Genomic DNA, 20,023 nt, shown 5'->3' with positions numbered 1-20,023 from the left:
ATCATCTTCTGAGAAGTGTCTGTTTAGGTCCTTGGCTCATTTATTGATTGGGTTATTTGGGGGTTTTGGTGTTTAGCTTTTGGAGTTCTTTATATACCCTAGTGATTAGTGCTGTATCTGATCTGGCAATATGATTCCATACCTAGAAGATCCAAAAAGTTCCACCAGGAAACTTTTAGAACTAGTAAATGAATTCAGCAAAGTAGCAGGATATAAAATCAACACCCATAAAGTAAAGGCATTTCTGTACCTCAGTAACAAATCCTCTGAAAGGGAAATAAGGAAAACTACCCCATTTACAATAGCTTCAAAAAAATGAATATCTTTTTCTATAACGTTGTTGGATGGCCTTTGTGAAGTCCCGTCCAGATTTACATCCTTTCTCTGTTGCTAGCACCATCCTAACACTACTGTATCACCAATATCTTGTGGGTTTTGAGCCAATGATATAGGACCTTTTCCAAGAGGGCTTGGAAAAGGCCACAGAACGCAGAGAGTTAAAAGAGTTAAACCAGATTCAGATCCTGGCTCCTATTTACTTTGGGCAAATCACTAATCATCCCTGAGCATCCGTTTTCTCATTCATAAAGTGGGGGGAAAGAACATCACTGTCCTTACAGCGTTCTTGAGGGGATTCCATGAATCATCCATTGAGTGCTTGGCGCTAATGACTGATAGGTAGGGAGTGCCGTGTAAAGTTTGGTAAATAGACCAACGAAGCACTCAAGGAAGTATCCAGAATCACCCAGTTTGTGATGTGTGCTGCCAAGGCAAGTACCAGAATCACCCAGTTTGGTATCAAATCCCACTAAGCATAAAATATTTAATATTGCTAATGGATACTCTCAAAGACCCTGAGTTTAGTACTATTAGATTCATCTTTTGCAAGTGCAGAAACTGAGGCACAGAAGAGTTAAGCAACTTGTCTAAGTCCACATGGCCAATAAGTGGCAGATGGAGAATTTGGAAGGAAGTGAGTCTTGGGCCAGGTATGCCCGACGATGGAGCCCCTGGTTTCTGGGTATGCAGGTATCTGTATAATATGCTGGCTTTAATTCTTCAGGATAAATACTGATGTGTGGAAGAGCTGGGTCATACGGTGGTTCCGTGCCTAGTCTTCTGGGGAGCTTCCATACTGATTTCCATAGGTCATACTAACGTACAACCCCATCAACAGTGTAAAAGTGTTCTTTTTCTCCACATCCTCTCTGGCATTTACTATTGTCTGTTTCTTTATGACTGTAGTTTTGATTTGCATTTCCCTAATTGCCAATGATATTGAATATTTTCTCACGTATTTGATGATCATTTGTATTTCTTCTTTTGAGAAGTGTCTGTTTGAGCCAGCTGCGGTGACACGCGCCTGTAATCCCAGCAGCTTCAGAGGCTGAGGCAGGAGGATTGCGAGTTCAAAGCCAGCTTCAGCAATGGTGAGGCGCTCAGCAACTCAGTGAGTCCCTGTCTCTAATAAAATACAAAATAGGACTGGGGATGTGCCTTAGTGGTTGAGTGCCCCTGAGTTCAATTCCAGGTGCCCTCCCAATAAAAGAGAGAAGTGTCTGTTTAATCCATTTGCCTATTTATTAATTGGGTTATGGGAGGGGATGTTGGTGTTCAGTTTTTTGGTGTTTTTTCTTTTTATATTCTAGACAATAATCTTCTGTCCAAAGAGTAGGTAGTAAAGACTTTCTCCCATTCTGTAGGTTCCTCTTCCCAGTCTCAACTGTTTCCTTTGCTGTGCAGTAGCTTTTTAACCTGATGCCATCCCATTTATGAACTGTTGACATTATTTCCTGAGCTTTAGGGTTCTGTTGAGGATTCGCTGCCTGTGTCTCTCTGCTGGAGTGCTGACCCCACATCTTCTTCTCGGAGTTGCAGTTTCTGGTCTGCTGAGCTCACTGTTTTAAGGTAGGGAAACTGGACATCAGTGTGGTTGGAGAAGAGAGGAGGGTGGTTCCAGTTGAGGCTGGAGAGATAGGCAGGGTCCCGACTTTGGCGGGGGAACTTTTTTTTATTAATTCTTTTTAGTTATACATAACATTAGGACTCATTTTGGCATAATTATTAAAAGCATGACATACAATTTTCCCCCATTTTCTTTCTCTCCTCCCGTGTCCCTTCCCTCAGCTCTACAGATCTTTCTACTATTGTCTTCTTCTCTTCTCAAGGACACCCTGGATGGTGGGTTTTCCTTTCCTAATTCTGTGGTGGAAGGTCCAGGATAGGGTCTGTGCCTGAGTAGGCTTCAGCTTTTCCTACCCCTTGGCACAGATGTTTTCTAGATGCATAGAGGGTTGAGTCCCTTGACTGATTTGGCTTCTCCAGGACGGAACTGACCTGTGGACAGATGTTTATTCAGTGCATCGGTGGGTGGAGGGAGAGTCTGGAATCACCCATTTTAACAACGCTGCCAACGCTAGTGATCAGCCTATATAGACTCAGCAACCACCACCTCTGACAGAAGACCTACCTTCAATCGTTTATACCAGGGGCATTCTAACTGGTTTTGTGCCAACAGGATTTTATTAACACATGAAATCTTGGCAGAACCTCAGACACCAAACTCAACCTTTGCATTTCAAATGACTTACTGTAGTGCATGAATCAGGCAGCCTGGGGTTGGGAGAAGGCAGACCACTACCAGAGGTAGGAGTAGGACACACCTTGCTGGTGACGGTGTTGGTAACACCCACCTGTGAATTTCAGGTGCAGGTGTGTGAGGAGAAGAAGATCATTCTAGAATCTTCTCATTTAATCACATAGAGAAGGGAGCAGGTCTGGGGCACAGGAGAACAAAACGCAAAGCCTTGGCAACCCTGGTCTCCAACAGACCCCTCTGGCTCCTCTGCAGCAGGAACTGACATCTAGAGACCAGAGCCTGGCAGACTCCCACTGGCTTCCTCCTCTGCCCCACGAGAGTCCGGTCTCCGGAAGTCCTACGTCCTCGCTCCCAGGCTCTACTTCACCTGGGGACACACAGATGCTTCCACCCGAGGCCGAGCACAGCCATGACCAGGAAGAGGTGACCCCTCCCACAGCCAGCACCTGGGTACAGCCTCTGGGTCTCTGGGGCACGGAGGGGTGTCCCGAGGGTCCCTCCCACACCAGTCAGTCCATGTCCCTGGTCCTGAGCCAGTGAGAGGGAATGGCCAGCCTAGCACTTCCCTTCCCCTTGGCTGGAAAGATGCTTGGAAAGTGAGGCTGCGGGAGGGAGACAAAGCAGGTCTTACTGCCAGCGACCTCAGTGACCTCTGTCTTGGGGGTTGGTCATGCATCTGTGCTAAGGTCCCTTGTCCAAGAGCAGCCCTTGTCAGAGGTGGAGATGAGCCTGAAATACCTGGGGCCCCGGGAGCTTATGAGGCAGCTCAGGGGCTCTGGTCGGGGGAGTCTTCCCCCTCTGCCCCTCCACTTGGAGCAGCCCAGCAGCCAGCACTGGGCTGGAGCCTCGGGCGGCCCGCCTGCCCTGGGCAGGCCTGCCTGCCTGCTGAGGTCTCTTCACATCTGAGGCCAGGCCCCAGGTGGCTGTTGTCACCCAGCCCTGGATCCAGCCCCAGGATCGTTCACAGGAACTGTGATTTCACCCAGGAGCAGAGACTGTCCCCCAGGGATGGATTTCCACTGACAGTAGGATCCAGGCCAGAGCCCTGGACACCCTGTGCCAGCTAAGCCTGAACCTCAGCATGGACCACCTCTCCCACCACCTTGGGTTCCTCTGGATCAAAAGAGAACAAGAGCAGAAAGGAAAGGGTCTGGGGTCAGTAAGGAACATTCAGGAAGCAGAGGCCCTGGAGCCTCAGATCCCAGCCCGAGGTCAGGCTCCGTCACAGGATGGCCGTGTTGGTGGGGGCGGATACTGTGAGGGGAGGTGGCTGCAGGCCCTCCTGTGCGGCCTCCTGTCTCAGAGGATGCGTGGAAGTGAGCAGAAAGGCCGTCCAGACAGCGTCCTCCTCCAGGCACCGCATAGCCCCTCAGTCTCTGTGGCTCTGGGCATCCCCCTGAGTGTCCTGGACTCACGTCCTCATTGGAAAGAAACCCTGACCCGAACTGGAGAAGGAGAGGGGAAGTGGGCAGGGATGGGCCAGGAAAGCCGCTTGGGCCCCACCCAGCCCAGGCTCCCCCTGCACCTTCTGATGCTTCACCAGGTCCCCTGGCTCCAGGCGAGCCGTGTTCTCCTTGGCCCTGGGGAGCTGCCCACGAGCAGTCTGCCCACCGGGAGAAGGGGTTCAGTGAGCAGAGCCACAGGAGCGGAGCCTCCTGGGCCCAGCGGGGTGTGTGGCCAAGGGACAGAGCAGAGAGCAGACAGGAGGAGAGTGCAGCCTGGGCCAGGGAGGGGGGGTGCTGCCGGCCGCCTGGGTTCTGGGTGCACACCACCTAGGGAGCAGGAGAGGCCAGGTGCCGATCCAGTTTATTTGACAGGGACCAGGGGTTCCGGCCTGGGAGGTGGCTCTGGGGTCGATGGCCTTGTGCTGTGAGTAGAGGTCCTCAGGCTTCGGTGGACTCAGCCTCTGCGAGGAGGGTGGGGGCAGGAAGCAAGCCCCCAGCTCACAGGGTGCTCAGGCAAACGCTCCCACAGAAGGTCAAGCAGCACGTGCTGTTCCCTTGACACTTCTGGAAGTAGGAGCAGCGCAGGCTGCAGCCCTCAGCACTGGGCCACTGCTTACAGGCCGCGGCCTCTGGAGTCCACGGGGACGCTGAGGAGAAACAGGAGCCGCTGGGGGGCCGCTGCCCAGAGAGCCTCCTCCTCCAGCTTCAATTCTCCAGGAACCCGGGACCCAGCGCCCCGCCACCGCGCTCCTGCACTTTCCTGGGGACTCCCCTGTGCCCTCCCCAGACCCTGGGAGTCAGCAGTGTCCTAAATCCTCACCTTCCCTGACACCCCACCTCCCCTGAAGACATCAGTGGCTGGTCGGCCTGGGCCTCTGCACACACATCCACCAAGACCTGTCCCCCACAGACACGGCCGTCGTGAGGTCACCCCCATGGAGTCTACACTCTGGCCCTGGGACCTCAAGAAGCCCAGACGTCTCCCAAGCCTCCCCAGGCTGCAGGACTTGCAGATGCAGAGGGGAAGACTACCTGCCTGTCGCCCCTCTCTCCTCTCTCCAGGGTCATTCTCCAGCACCTGCCCCTCCAGTGGCCCGACCGACACTGCCACCTTCTGTTCCCTCGGATGGTAACTCCACCTTGGCTCTGTCCTTCCTATCTTCCCACCAGTGTCTTTGCTCTCCACACCTCACCGTTTCTCCACCACCTCCACCCATGAGTCCCTCTGCGTGTCCCCACAGATGTGCACAGATCGAAGAATCCTGTCCTGTTGGCCCCTTAGACTCTAGAGCCGATGCCCCTTTCCCCTCAGCGTGTGCCATTTGTTCCTGGTCTTTGGAATGGAGGGGAAGGAGAGGTGCAGGCCTTCCGCCACCGTCACTGTTCCCAGGTTGGGTCACAGGCTGGACGCCAGGCGTGGGAACAGCCCAGAGCCTCCACAGTGCTGTGGTCCGTGCTGGGTGTGCAGAGAGGTACCGTGCCCAGGTCCTCCAAGATGGGTCCCTCTTGCCCCTCCCATGTACCCACACAGCCGTCACCTACCTTGGGCCCACTTACGTCCACGGTACCCTCCCTGGGCCTCCAGCGGCAGCAGCAGCACACAGAGGAGCAGGGGGAGCCTCAGAGCCGGGGGTGCCATGACTCTGACCAGAGCCATGAGTCTGAGTCCAGCCAGGATGGCACAGCCTTCCCCAGGGAGCTGTGAGGAGGAGGATCCCCAGGACAGACTGACTCAGCTCCTGGCTGTCTCTGCTGGCCAAGCCAGGAGAGCGCAGGGCGTCCTGTCCTCCTCTTGTCTGCCCTCGCCCTGTCCTATTGTGTGCAGCTGGGCTCCTGCAGGATGACACCTCCTCTCCCACAGCAACCCTGTTTTCTTGCTAAAGAAATTTTTCTCAAAGATACAATTTGTGTATTCTCTTATGAAGTAATTCACAGAAATGAAAAGAGAAAAAAATATAATTTTTGTAAAAGATGATAATCTTATATGTAGAATTAATCTGTTTTGTTGCATTATCTTGTCATTTTGTATATTTAATATAAATAATCTTGGTTTTCACATTTTAATCAACTCTCTTACCTATCTCCTGTCACCCTTATTTAATCATGAAAATATTTATGATGTCATTTTTTTCTCAGGAAAAAAAAAACACATGATTTTTCACTGTGTCTCTCTTGACACCCGTTTGAGATTACCAACATTGAATTTCTTAATATTATGAACACTTTTATTCAAAATTCCTAGATGATTTCTTTGGTCCCAGAAGTGGAAGCTAGGTTAGTGTGACAAATATAAGTACATGATTCATGTGTGACAGGTACATGGAGAAACAAACAAACAAACATGTTTGCTTCAACAGAGAATGAGCATCTATTTTCTCAAGTCCTGCAAGACACTAGAGTTTAAATGGAGAATTCAGGCAAAAATCATTGTCTACACAAATTTGGGTAGCAAAAGACTGTTATAGCCTTTATCCTCAGAAAGATGTGAAGTTGAGTCTTGACTCCAACATTCACTAGCTTTGTATCACCGGGAAAATGGGAGACCTCCTTAGACTAAATTCACCCACATTTTCCTGGCAGCCAGGGGTGAGGATAGGAGCAGGTGACATATGGAACCCCCCTGGGGTCTGCGCTCAGGAGGTGTTCAGTGTCACTTACTGTCTTCTCCTCAGTCTTGTTCCCCAACGACATATGGCAAGGATTCAGAACAGCTCCTTGATCTCTTAATTCACATTAGGAATGGCCAGACCTGGAGAGTTGAGGGCCAGGAAGACCCACCTGCTCATTCTAGTGAACCCACAGACTCTGCACAAACTGGTGGCAAGGCCGGGGCAGAACCCAGAGCTCAACACAAGAGTCCAAACACTGGCCGTAAGTCGTACTCTCCTAAAGGAGGGAACAGGTGGAAAGGCGTTTTGGCGTCACAGGGTGAAGAAGTGAATTCTGGTTAGGAAGATGGCAGTGAAGATCTGCACCCTCCACTGTTCCGAATCTCTAAGTCTCCAGATGCGGGTGTGACTGATGTTCATGTCTCTGATCTACGGTGCACGTGCTGTTGACCTTTCCTGAATGTTCTTTCCCAGTTTTTTTTTTTTTTTCATCCACTCATAAAAGAGACCTTCTAGAGATGGGCCCTGTCGTGCTCCCCAGCCGAGAGGAGTCGTACAGACGTACAGAACTTCCCGAATAGGAGCTGCCTCGTTCCAAACCCCCGTGGCTAGCATGGCAATGAGTGTATTTCACCCAACAGACTGAAGGCAAGAATATCTGTCCCATCCGGGTCAAGGCCTTAAGAAGATAAGTCTTCTTTGTAAAAGCTTAGTAGAGATGACCAAAAGCTCTAGAGCACAGTGGGTGAGACCAAAGGGTGAAGGGAGCCTAGACCCCTGGACCACCACATGGAATAGAGTCCCCGGTTGTTGTAGAATACCCATCAGGGGTCATTGTGTGGGCCAAGAAATAATTCTATTTCATTCCATATATTTTACAATGGAGCCTCTCTGTTAAAGGATTTCATCTATCCTAACTGATTATACACGGCTGAGGCAAAGCCAAACATTTTCTCCTTTGTGATACCCAGGTTTTGGACACACTGCTGTAGGGCACTGGAGATCCAGTTCAAAGGAAGCCCTTGGTCCCTGCCTGGCTATTATCACTGGCCCCAGAGGCTAACTCCGTGGGGACATCCATGGTGTAGAAGAACACTAGGTTACTGATTCATCTCTTTAACAAACTCCCGAGGCCCAAGTCCTGTCTCTGACTCACAAAAGCCATGAAAGACTCAAATGAAAGTATTCACTGAAATGATGCTTTTTAAATTCCTATGCGCAGGACAATGCCCTTGCTGCTAGGTACTGCAGCATGGATCAGATTCTGTTCCTGGTTCTATAGGATCATAACATAGTAGAAGAAAAAGGAGATTAAATAAACACAATGCAACATGACAAGGACTACAGATGGAGAGAAGAAGGTATCATGGAAGCCCAGCAACTGGGAGGAATCATTGAAGAATTCCCGAAAGAATGACCATTTAATGTGGAACCTTAGGGAGAAGTAGAAGGCAATCTTCATCTTTCAATAACAACATTTTAGAGAGTCGGCAGAAGGAGATGTATAGGAGCAGAGTTTTTATTATTCATATTTAAAATGTATCCATTTCAGAGCACAAAATGACAATCCGTTCTCTCATGCCCATTAAGAGATGTTCCTCAATACATCAACAGAGATGGGGTAAACATTTTGTCCTTTACAAACTCTTACATTATGTCAGTAATAGTACTAGATCTGATTTTACATTCTAAGTTGATCGATATGTAGACAATCTTTATTAGAGCATTATAGTTATACATGATCATTGGGTTCATTCCAACAAAATCATCCATCATGAAAATCGACTTCAGTTCACCAGCCTCTCTTTCCCTCCTGTCATCCCCCTCGAGTTTCCCCACCCTAATCTCCTCCTCTGCTCTTCTAGACTTCCTTTCAGGATCAGACGGTTTATATTCTTTTGAAGCTAAATTGGCACGAGTTCAAACTAGATTCAAGTTTGAGATGGTAATTGTAATCCAAATAGTAACTGCTAAAAAATTAACTTTAAAATGTACAAAAAGAGAAATAAAGAGGAAGTCAAAATAATACACTGGAAAAAAAGTCAAATAGACATAAAAAAAGGCAGTATTGGATCCATTAAGGAATAAAAAGAGAGCAACAATAAATAGTCAAAGTTAAATCCTTCCTTATAGTAATCACTTTAAATGTAAATGAATTAAACTCACCAATTAAAACACAGAGGTCAACAGAATGGATTTTAAAACATGAATCAACTATATGCTGTCTAAAAGAAATTTACTTTAGCTCCAAAGACAAATAAGTTGAAAAATCAAAGTATGGAAAAATGTATTCTACACAAAGGATAACAAAAAAAGCAGCTATTCTAATATTGGGAAAAATATACTTTAATTTGGAGAATTATTTTGGAATGTGTTACAAGAGAAAAAAAGGTGATGTGAAAAAAGATTGATAGAAAAACAATTCATCCACAGACATAACATTATAAATATAATACACGCCAAACTTGAACATACATGAAGTCAATTGCTATCTATCCCCAAAGGTCTATGTGGTAAATACTTGGTCCCCAGTATGGTGCTAAAGGGGCCTGTATACTATCAAAATCAACATACACTTTCAATGCAATCCCCATCAAAATGGGGTCCATCACAGGTACGGGCACTGACTTCCTCAACAAGACCCTTAAAGCTCAAGATATAGACCAAGTATATGTAAGTAGGATGCCATCAAATTATAAGGTTTCTACACATAAAAGGAAGTGACTAAGAGAGTGAAGAAAGAGCCTACAGAATGAGAAAAAATATTTGCCAGCCGCCCCTCTGACAGGGGATTAATATCCAGAATATATAAAGAACCCAAAAAAAAACAAATAACCCAATCAATAAATATGCCAAAGAACTAAACAGAAATTTCTCAAAAAGAAGAAACAGAACCAGGCACAGTGGCACATACCTGCAATCCCAATGATTTGGGAGGCTGAGGCAGGAGATTGCAAATTCAAGTCAGCCTCAACAACTAAGTGTGGCCCTACCAACTTAGTGAGACCTTGTCACAAAATAAAAGGGCTGGGGATGGAGCTCATTAGTAAAGCACCTCTGGGTTCAATCCCTAGTACAAAAAAAATGAAGAAGGAGGAGAAGGAGGAGGAAGAGGAGGAGAAGGAGAAGCAAAAAAATGAAGAAGAAGGAGAAGGAGGAGGAGGAGGAGGACGAAGAGGAAGAAGAGGAGAAATCCAAGTGGCCAACCAGCATATGAGAACATGTTTAACATCTTTAGCAGTCAGGGAAGTGCAAATCAAAACTACACTAAGATTTCACCTCACCTCAGTTCAAATGGCAAATATCAAGGACATGAACAATAATAAATGCTGGTGAGGATATGGGGGAAAGTATACTTATACACTGTTGGTGGGACTGCAAATTAGTAGAACCAGTGTGCAAAACAGTGTGGAGACTCCTTAGAAACCTGGGAATGGAACCACCATGTGACCCAGTTATCCCACTCCTTGGTATTTTTCCAAAAGAATTAAAATCAGCATACTATAGTTACACAGTCTCTTCAATGTTTATAGCAGCACAATTCAGAATAGCCAAGTTATGGAATCAACCCAGATGCCCATCAATAGATGAGTGGATCAAGAAACTGTGGTCTATACATACAATGGAGTTTTACTCAGCCATAAAGAAGAATGAAATGATGACATTTGTTCATAAATGGATGGAAATGGAGAAGATCATGCTAAGTGAACTAAGCCAGACTCAGAAAATTAAGAATCGAATGTTTACCTCTCACATGTGGAAGATACAGCAAAATAAGGGGGGAAAGGTGGCAGAGGAAGAGATTGGATACCATAAAAAAATAAGGTGGATCGGTAAAGTGAAAGGAGGAGAATGAGAGGGAAGGAGGAAAGAAGGAAAGGGGTAGAAATATGGAATGAATGAACATAGTGCATTATATCCACATACAAGTGTCCCAGAAAGAATCTCACCTGCACATACACATAGAAAAAACCATCAAAAATAAATAATTAAATAAATAAACAGAAGGAGAAGAGAGAGTGGGGGGGGGAGAGGGTAAGGGGAATGGGGATTGAAATAAAATTCCTTGCATATATTATTTTGTCAAAATGAACCAAAAGATTATGTATAAGTATTTTTTAAAAGGTGGAGCCTAGAAATTCAAAAAGACTCCAATAAATAGAAAGACATCCCATAATCTAGATTGGAAGATTTGAAATTATTAAGATGGCAATACAATGCAATGTCATCCTAATCAAAATACTGAATTCTTTCCCTTCCTTCCTTCCTTCCTTCCTTCCTTCCTTCCTTCCTTCCTTCCTTCCTTCCTTCCTTCCTTCCTTTCTTTCTTTCTTTCTTTCTTTCTTTCTTTCTTTCTTTCAGAAATGGAAAAGCTTATCTTCAGATTATTGTAGACCTGCAAGAGGCCCAAAATAGCCAAAACAATCTTGGAAAAGGACAAAGTTTCAGGACTCCTACTTCCTGATTTCAAAACTTCCGACCAAGTTTCAGTAATCAGAACAGTACGGTTCTGACATAAGAGCAGACATACAGACTGACAGAACAAAATTGAGAGTCCTGAGGGCTGGAGATGTGGCTCAGCGGTAGCGCACTCGCCTGGCATGCGTGCGGCCCGGGTTGGATCCTCAGCACCACATACCAACAAAGATGTTGTATCCGCCGAGAACTAAAAAATAAATATTAAAAATTCTCTCTCTCTCTCTCTCTCTCTCTCTCTCTCTCTCTCTCTCTCTCTCTCTCCTCTCTCACTCTTTCTTTAAAAAAAAAAAATTGAGAGTCCTGAAATAAACCCATACCGCTGTAGCCACTTGATTTCCACAGGGTGATAAGACCGTTCGATGGAGAAAACAGTCACTTTATCTAATGGTGCTGGGACAATGAATATTCACATGCAAAGAAATGAAACTGGACCCACCTCCTACCATATGCAAAAATTAATTCAAAATGAATCAATGATTTAAATATAGGAACTGTGAAATACGTAGAAAAAAAACATAAATTGATCGTTATTATCTCGTATTGAGCAGAGTGGATCATTAGAAATTATACAAGTGGGTAAGGTGATGCACACCTATAATCCCAGTAACCTAGGAGGCTAACGCAGGAGGATCACAAGTTCAAGGTCAGTTGGGCAATTTAGTAAGTCCTTCAACAACTTAGCCTGACCCTGTCTCAAAATAAAAAGAACTGGGGATATAGCTCAGTGGTCAAGCATCCCTGGGTTCAATCTTCAGTACCCAAAAATAAAAAAATAAAGGAATAGGAAAAGAGGGAGGGAAGAGGAGAGAGAAAGAGAAAATACTGTAGATTAAAGTGGAACAAAGTATATTCCATGTATGTATGACTATGTCAAAATAAATCCCAATGTTATATATGATCATAATGCACTTATTTTAAAAATATTTTTAAAGAAAAATAAATAAAAATTTAAAATAAATGGTGCCAAAAACAGCAACAAAAGAAAAAATCGATAAACTGAACTTCGCTAAAGTTAAAATCTTTTTCCGATAACTCTTAATAACATGACTACATTAGATAAATTATATATTTTGAGATATTTGTAGCCTTTTGAGTCTGTGGTCACCAGGTCAGTCTTTATGCAAACATAATGAAGGAAAAAAAACTGGGAGAAAAAGTTTAAAATTTTTGTATATCAGAATGACTTGTCCAAGAAACGAAAGAACAACCTATAATACTGAAAAATCATATATCTCATAAGGGTATCCATAATAGCTAAAGAACTCTTTCAATTTAAGAATAAGATAGAAAACTCAATCACCAAATGGGCAGAAGATTCAAATACAAATTTCTCCAAAGATATTTTTTTTAAAAGGCCAGCAAACACAGGAAAATATGCACAACGTCTGTTATAGTTTGGATGGGAGGTGTCCCCCAAAAGCTCATGTGTGAGAAAAGGCAAGAAAATTTAGAGGAGAAATGATTGGGTTACGGGAGCCTTAATCCACTCTTCCAGTTAATCCCCTGATGGAGATTAACTAAGTGGAAAGTGAAGGTGGGTAAGGTGTGGCTGGAAGAGGCGGGCATTGGGACGTGGCTTTGGAACACGTTTTTTTGTGTCTGGCAAGTAGAGTCCCTCTCTGCTTTCCGGTCATCATGTGAACCACATTCCTGTGCCACACTCTTCTGCCATGATGTTCTGCCTCTCCTTGAGCCCCCAGGAATGGAGCTCGCCTTCTGTGGACTGGGCCCTCTGAAACCGTGAGCCCTCTAAATAAACTTTTCCTCTCCTAAAATTGTTCTTCTCACGTCTTTAAGTCACAGTAGCAAAAAAGCTGACTAAAACAACATCATTAGTTATGAGAGAAGAGCAAGCAAACCACAGTGAGATGCCATTTAGATGAATACAATTTTTTCAAAAAGAAAAAAGTGTGTAGGGAAATTGAAGTCTTGTGAATGTCTGAAAGAAATTTTAAGTGATTCAGCTGATTTGAAAGGCTTGGAATCCTCAAAAAGTTGAACATTAAATTAACTGATGATCCAAGTTTGCTGGATATTTACCCAAAAGGATTTAAAACAAGTACTCAAAACAACACGTGTACATAAATGTTAATAACTGCACTATTTGCAATCAGCAAAGGGTGGAAATAGCTGAAATGTCTATAAATAGATGAGTGGATAAGCAAATCGTAAGACACATATACAATGGAATGTTATTTAGCCATAAAACTTTACTGATTGTGGTACATGGTAAATGAACCTCAAAAACTACAGGAATAAGACTTCTCATTTGTTTTGGCAAACACTCAAAAGCATGATGATACATTCTATCAGTGAGGCCGTGGGAAATATGCTTCCACTGTTAGCAGCGTAACAATGGTCCACTTGATGCTTTGAATACAGCCCTTGCTTCTCTAAAATTGACATCTTTTTTCTTCCCAACCTTCTCCTCCTGACGTGCTCCTCCCTGATCCTCTCCTCTTGATCTTCTCTTCCCTGATCTTCTCCTTCCTAATCTCTCCTCCCTGATCTTGGGAAACAGAGCACATGGGAATGTAGCCTTTGAATCACCATTTTCCCCCTGATGGGCAGAATCACAGACTCTGGGAGAGGAGTCCCCTGTATTTCTCCTTTGGTAGCAAAGCAATAAAACTTCTTTTTCCTTTTTCTCAAAACGGGGTCCTCATTTATTGGATTGGCATCAGGAACAAGGATGTAGCAGTACGAAATGGTGCAACCTTAATGGAGTGGAATTTGGCAATATCTAATAAAACTATATATGCATTTCCCCTATCTTTTTCTTTTCCAGTTTTTTTTTTTTTTTTTTTTTTTTTTTTTGCCCCCAGCACTAAAGATTGAACCTAGAGCCTCGAACATCTAGTCAAATGCTTTACTGCTGAGCCCTTCTTATTTTACTTTGAGATAGGGTCTTGCCAAATTGTCCAGGTTGGCCTCAAATTTGTGATCCTCTTCCCTCAGGCTCCCGAGTAGCTGGGATTGCCAGTGTGCGCCACTGCACCCAGTTTATGCCTTTACCCTTTAACCAACAATCACACTTAAAATTGCTACCCGATGCCATACTTCCAACATCACAGAAAACATACCCAGGCTTTTTCATTGCAGCATTATTTGCACTAGCCAAATCTTAGAAAGGACTCACACGTCCATAGAGTAGAGACTGGCTAGACGACAGGGTGGTGCGTGCACATGGTGGTATGGAAATGCAGCTGCTAATGAGGGGAGCATCTAGACTGATTTCCAGGATGTAGCGTCAAACCAAAGCAACAACATGAAAGTAAGTATGTTTGTGCAAGGAAAACAGGGGGAGTGATCAATTCAAAAAACTAACTATCTTTATCCTACACAAAACTTCCCAGAGAATTGATTGATAATGAGTTAATTACGCAGCACATCCAATGAGGGCTGATACCATCCTGGTACCAGAAGGGAAAGTTACAGGCCCAATTTACTTACGAACATAAACGTTGAATCTTTAAAAATTAATAAATGAAGGAATGACAGAAAGGTCGGTAGAGTAGAGGGGGGAGAAAATGACAAGCGAGGAGGGGAGGAAATGTAGGGAACTGGTGATTGAAATCAAATTCCTAGCGTGTATGATCTTTTCAAAGCAAATCCAAATACTGTGTATGACTACGGTCTCTAGTTTAAAAAAATAAAACACACACACTTTCAAAAATCTAACCAAATACACAAAAATCACATTACCATAAAAATGCAAGAAGAGCTTTGTGTTAAAAAGTCTTTAGCGTAATTCATTACATTAACAAGTTCACGGAGGAAATGATGTTATCTTCTCAAGGAATGTAGAAAAGAGCAATAGAAGGAATTTTACATAAATTAATGCAAATCTTCTGCTTATGCCAAGAGTGAAAGAGAACTTTCTAAACCTGGTGAAGGGTGCTTACGAGAAACCTAAAACAGACCACACAAAAAGGAGAAATGTAAGAAGCTTCCGTTTTAAATCGGGTATTAGATTTCTATTCAACAATATACTAGGGAGCCTGCCCAGCTCAAGACACAATAGAAATGGTGTAAAGCTTTGATGAGGAAAAGGACGACCGTTATCATCTACAGATGATGAGCTCTGAAAAGAAGACCCGGGAACCTTAGGATGAACCACGGGAGAATACAGCCAGCTCAGACCCGGAAGCGTTTCTCCTCCTCCAGCATCATACAAAAGGAAAAAACCAAAAAGTTGTGATACTCTTCACCATTTCATTTTTAAAATGTAAGCCTCTGGGAATAAATGTAACAAAGACATGTGAGATCTCCCCAGGGAAAACTTGTTTTAGACACATTTTGAAGCTGTAAATAAGACTTCCACGGTAGAACATGCGCTTGGCATGCCCGAGGCCCTGGGCTCCATGCACAGCATCATCAGAAAAAACCCCTGTGCAGAGAGAGACCTACCAGGGGAAGACGATGGCTGGAGGAGGAGTGGACTTGGAAACACTGCGGGCCCTGTACTGGGTGTGCTGGGGAGGTGCTTGGGTTTCTGCCAGGCCCGCCTTGACGGGAACAGACAGAAGAAGCCAGGCCCAGGAGGCCTCCCGGCCGCTTTCTCTCTCTCCTCCTCACAGCAGCACCTGGTCAAAACCAGCTGGGCCAGGCTGTCCCCACCCATCCTGGTGGCACCATGGCGTCTCTGCTGCCTCTCCAGGTCCTGCTGGTGCTCTGTGTGGCACTGCAGCTGCTGTCTGGGAGTCTCAAGGAGCGCTTTCTGAGTAGGTGAGGGGTTGGGGTCCAGTGGGGGGCAAGCGGCCTCCACGGAGAGGAGAGGAGAGGATCTGTGAGCAGACCATCCAGGATTTGTCATGAAAAAACAGGGTCGTGTTCAAAGCCCGAGCTTTGCTGTCAACAAGATCTCCGTTTGGATCTCTGCTGTTTGGTGACTGCATGACCCTGGGCCAAGTGTCTGGATTGGCACTGAGATAGTTAGGAGGAAAAACTGAAATAATGTGTGCAGTCAGAGCGCTCTCTCCCGAGACCGTGGTCCATGTTCTGTAAGTTTACTTACCGTGTTATCGGCTTCCTCCCCACTACAGTCTTGCTGCCCTGGTTCCTTCCAAGAGGCTTGGTCCTACTTTTCAGGCATTTAAACAGGTAGGAAAATGAAATGGTAGAACTCAAATTGCAATCTACACAGCCTTGGCCTCGGAGCATGTTTGGGGAGGAAGAAGTCTTTCATTGTATTTCACTTTTTAAAAATCCAGAGGTGGAGCTGGGGCTCAGTGGTAGTGCACTTGCCTGGCATGCGTGAGGCACTGAGTTAGATTCTCAGCAATGCATACAAATAAATAAAATAAAGGTCTATCAAAAACATATATCAAAGGTAACATATGTACATATATGTATGTATATATATGTGTGTGTGTATGTATGTGTGTGTGTATATATATATTATATATATATATAATATATATATACACATATATATCTTCAGAGGTAGTGCGCTATCACACCAGGAATTATCATCAACTGGACAGTACAGTCTATCTCAGCCACCATGGCTGTCCAGCTCAACCTAACAAGGAAAGTAATGCTAACCTTGACCTGAACAACAAATGGGAACAGAACTACTATTCTTCCTGAATGCGCTCTTCTGTGGGGAAACCTCTTCAGAATATTTGGGGCTGGGAAAAGGAATGTGTCTGATGGACGTGTTTCAGGGCAGGATGGGTCCTGTTTCAGGAGCTCGGGGCAGACACGATGTAGGAGGACTGGAGGGGCTAAGCCAGCTGCAAGAGTGCAGGAGTACCCAAGGCCGATTAACTGGGGAATCAAGGGCTATGATTTGAGGAGAGACGCCAAAGTCTTTAGGGAAGACTGGCACGTGTTGGAGTGAGACTGGAACCAGACATCCAGACAGGAGCAAGACCTGAGGAGAGCAAGCTCTCTGAGATCCCTGGCTCACGGCCTCCTTTCCCACACTGCTCCACTGAACCCCAGGCTCTTCCAACTGGAGACTGGCTCCAATTTCTCGCCCTGCCCCAGTGAGTTGTGTCTGGGAAGTGCAGAGTGAGCGCTGGTGACTGATCTCTGGAACTCAGCTGCTTTCACCCATCTCTAGTGCCAGTTGTTTAAGTGACAGCCCCAACCTCATTCTTCATTCATCTCTTTCAGGTCATCAAGATGTCCTACAGATCTCCCGTCTAATTGCAGATTTTTTCAGAGCCGTCAGCCAACTAATTGGCAATAGATGCCCCGTCTATGAATTTGGCCCCAAGGAAAGGACAAATCATAGAATACAAAAATGAGGGCCTGGTACAGGTTGGGGAGAGGGGTTAATGGGGCCCAAACTTAATGCCTTAGATTCAGGAACAGAGAGGGGACTGTGAGTTGGGGCATTTGGACAGTATCTCTCACTGGAAGTGGATCTAAGCTTTGAGATGAGACGTGGGGGGTGTCAACATGAAGATGATTCTTCTTTAACAGTAGGAAGTCGGGCATCCTGGGCTCTGGGCTCCTAATCAGGAGGTACCAGAGGAAAGAAGACGAATCAATGCACCACATTCTGAAATCCACACCCTTCTCACCATGAAAGAAGTCACTCCCAGAACTCACCTATGAATTGGGTCCTTCCTCTCTGGTCCAATACCTTCAGTTGGTTGTGTGGCCTCCATCCTTTCCCAAAACTGACCTTCCGTTTACTCTTTCTCTACCCAAACAGCCTGTGTTAGTTGACCCGACCACAAACTATGATGTTAAAGAGAAGGTTTATGACTTGCTTAAGACCACCCAACGAATAAGTGAAGAAAGGGTACACAATACCTCTCGTTACTCACCTTCCACCTTCTACTCACACCCACGACCAGACCCAACCAGAGTCTATGGGGACTAGGCATCGGACTTACCGTGGTCGTGAATGACCAATGGATTCAGGTTTCTGCCAAACTCTGTCTTTGATCAATATCCAAACCCTGGTTCACCGACCAGAACTCAAGGAAGACAAAACCCGATTCCCTCCCTGGGGACCACACAAGAGAGAACAGGTGGCAAGTTCCTGGGCTTTCTGAGCTTTGAGTGTTATTTCAGCCGGTGGCTCAGGCCCTTCGCCTACTTATTCTTGTTTCAGAATACATCTTGGAGCCTCCACCCTGCAGATCAGAACCTGAGGACTGTTCCAGATTCTGCACAGTCCAGGAAGATTGCAAGGCCCAAGGACTTAGCTGCTGTGCTGCCTCCTGTGGGACGATCTGTTCACTAAACATACCTCCGGAACCCCCAAACTGAGGGACCTCCCTGATCCTAGAGCTGCCGGCAGGAGTCCAACAGAAGAGTCTCAGCCACTGTCATGGTTCCTTATTTCTTTATTTTTTGGATGTTATTGCTGACATATTACTAACACTCCTTCTCTTTCCAAGATTAAGATTTCCACCAAGTCCTGACTAGAAGAGCCTCCTCCATTCCTAATCCTTCCTCCCCACCACTACATTATGAAATCTCTGACTCTGCTTCTCTGAACACACCCCAAAATGACTACATCCACAGACCTTCCCCCGGCCCAGAATCCACCTTTATCCCCAGACTGCCTGGAACACTATACCTGGGGTCTGGAAGTGTCACCAAAACCCCAAACAAGTGTGGGTCTCTGCTTTGGCCTGCCCTCCTGCCACCAGCCGTCATTTAGGGGACCCTGCATTCTGACCCTGGAGGGCCAGCTCCCGAAAGCTGTGGTTAATGGCCCTAAATCTGCTAAAGGGAGAATGCTCTGGGACAGAGAAAGGACATGAAGGTGCAGATGAGACATCTGGTTTTGAATCTTGCTTTGGGAATATGTCTATCACCTTCAGGAAAATGATTCCTCACTTTTGATCTTTGTTTTTCTTATGAATAAAATGCAGACTCTGTTTTGTTTTGTTTTGGTTTGGTTTTTTTCCTGCTAGCAAGACCAGAATGAAGTCTCAAAAACCCACAGTAGGAAATTGACCAAAGAGCGTCTTGAGAGAAGCACGACTGTCTTGTTCTCCTCTGTTTCCCCTGCCCTGAGCGCGATCCCCAGCCTATGAGACAGGTTTGGAGCACTTAGGTATGCCCAGCCTCTACCACTTTTTAGCTGAGTGACCTTAACAAACCAACCTCTCTATGGGCATTAGCCTCCTCATTTTAAAGACGGAACAATATTAGTGAGATTAAAATAAACAATCCATATCAGCTTGAAAACATTGCTTGGCACATAATAATTGCTCAGTAAATTTTAGTGATCAGATAACCACTTTTCTCTCAAGAGACTGGCCCTTACAAATAAACCTTATACATCTTTCGAGGCTTCGGGATAGAACACCAGAAGCCAAAAAGATGAGTCTTTGTCGTCACTGAGGTTTTTGAGGTTCTGCTTGGCCTATGGCAGGAGAACTCCGCTTTGTGGTCTAGTTTCAATGGTGGAAGTCATAGAAAATAAAAATCAAGTCTCCAAGAATAAACTGCACTGGATGTCACTTGAAGACGTTTTTCTTCAGGGACAGAAATGTTAGTGAAGGAACTTTGGAGACCCCATGCCTGACAACGGAGGTATGTTTTGTAGGTGCAGGCTTGCCTGGCCTCTGGGGTGGCATCTCCCGGGGCTGCTCCTTTTCCTCCTGTGGCCGCCCAGAGTCACCAATATCCCCGCGAGGCCAGAACAGTCTTCTGAAGGCCAGTTCGCCTGGTCTTCCACCCTCCAGGTCCTACCCCTGTGCTCCCTGGGGCAGGGTACAGTCCCAGGAGAGTTCTGCAACACAGAGCAACAGAGGGCACAGCTATGACCCAAGGGGAGCACGGGGCACTCAGATCTGAGGCTCTGCCAGGAACAGGCTCTTCCTGCCTCCAGGTCGACAGCGCTCTAGGCAAGGAGTCCAGCGGAGCGCTTCATGTGTGTGACTTTGGTCATCCCACTGTACTTCTCCAAGACC

At 45.6% G+C, this 20,023-nt stretch overlaps 2 protein-coding genes across 2 annotated transcripts; one reads left to right on the top strand and one right to left on the bottom strand.

Annotated features, from left to right (window-relative positions):
* Positions 1-4,542: 4,542 nt before the first annotated feature.
* LOC113196431 (protein WFDC10B-like) lies at positions 4,543-5,683 on the bottom strand. The gene is made up of 2 exons (XM_077800182.1): positions 5,587-5,683; positions 4,543-4,691 (listed from the first exon to the last, which is right to left on the bottom strand). The coding sequence occupies exons 1-2, from the start codon at positions 5,681-5,683 to the stop codon at positions 4,543-4,545; spliced, it is 246 nt and encodes an 81-aa protein (XP_077656308.1).
* Positions 5,684-15,768: 10,085 nt separating this feature from the next.
* On the top strand, positions 15,769-18,365 carry Wfdc13 (WAP four-disulfide core domain 13). Its single transcript, XM_026408348.2, has 2 exons — positions 15,769-15,856; positions 18,208-18,365. Exons 1-2 carry the CDS (start codon positions 15,769-15,771, stop codon positions 18,363-18,365), a joined length of 246 nt encoding a protein of 81 aa, XP_026264133.2.
* The last annotated feature ends 1,658 nt before the right edge of the window (positions 18,366-20,023 follow it).

The sequence above is a fragment of the Urocitellus parryii genome, chromosome 6 (assembly GCF_045843805.1).
Source record: "Urocitellus parryii isolate mUroPar1 chromosome 6, mUroPar1.hap1, whole genome shotgun sequence".
In the NCBI taxonomy this organism is placed as follows: Eukaryota; Metazoa; Chordata; class Mammalia; order Rodentia; family Sciuridae; genus Urocitellus; species Urocitellus parryii.
Note: the sequence above shows the minus strand (reverse complement) of the source record. Positions and strands in the feature narration are given on the sequence as shown.

What these genes read in the sequence shown, in the direction of transcription:
- LOC113196431 (XM_077800182.1), bottom strand. Translation starts at nt 5,683, where the DNA reads ATGGCACCCCCGGCTCTGAGGCTCCCCCTGCTCCTCTGTGTGCTGCTG. An exon ending in TGGACGTAAGTGGGCCCAAG is followed by an intron (nt 4,692 to 5,586) that starts GTAGGTGACGGC and finishes GTTTCTCCTCAG; the next exon opens with CGTCCCCGTGGACTCCAGAG.
- Wfdc13 (XM_026408348.2), top strand. Translation starts at nt 15,769, where the DNA reads ATGGCGTCTCTGCTGCCTCTCCAGGTCCTGCTGGTGCTCTGTGTGGCA. An exon ending in TCTCAAGGAGCGCTTTCTGA is followed by an intron (nt 15,857 to 18,207) that starts GTAGGTGAGGGG and finishes TTCTTGTTTCAG; the next exon opens with AATACATCTTGGAGCCTCCA.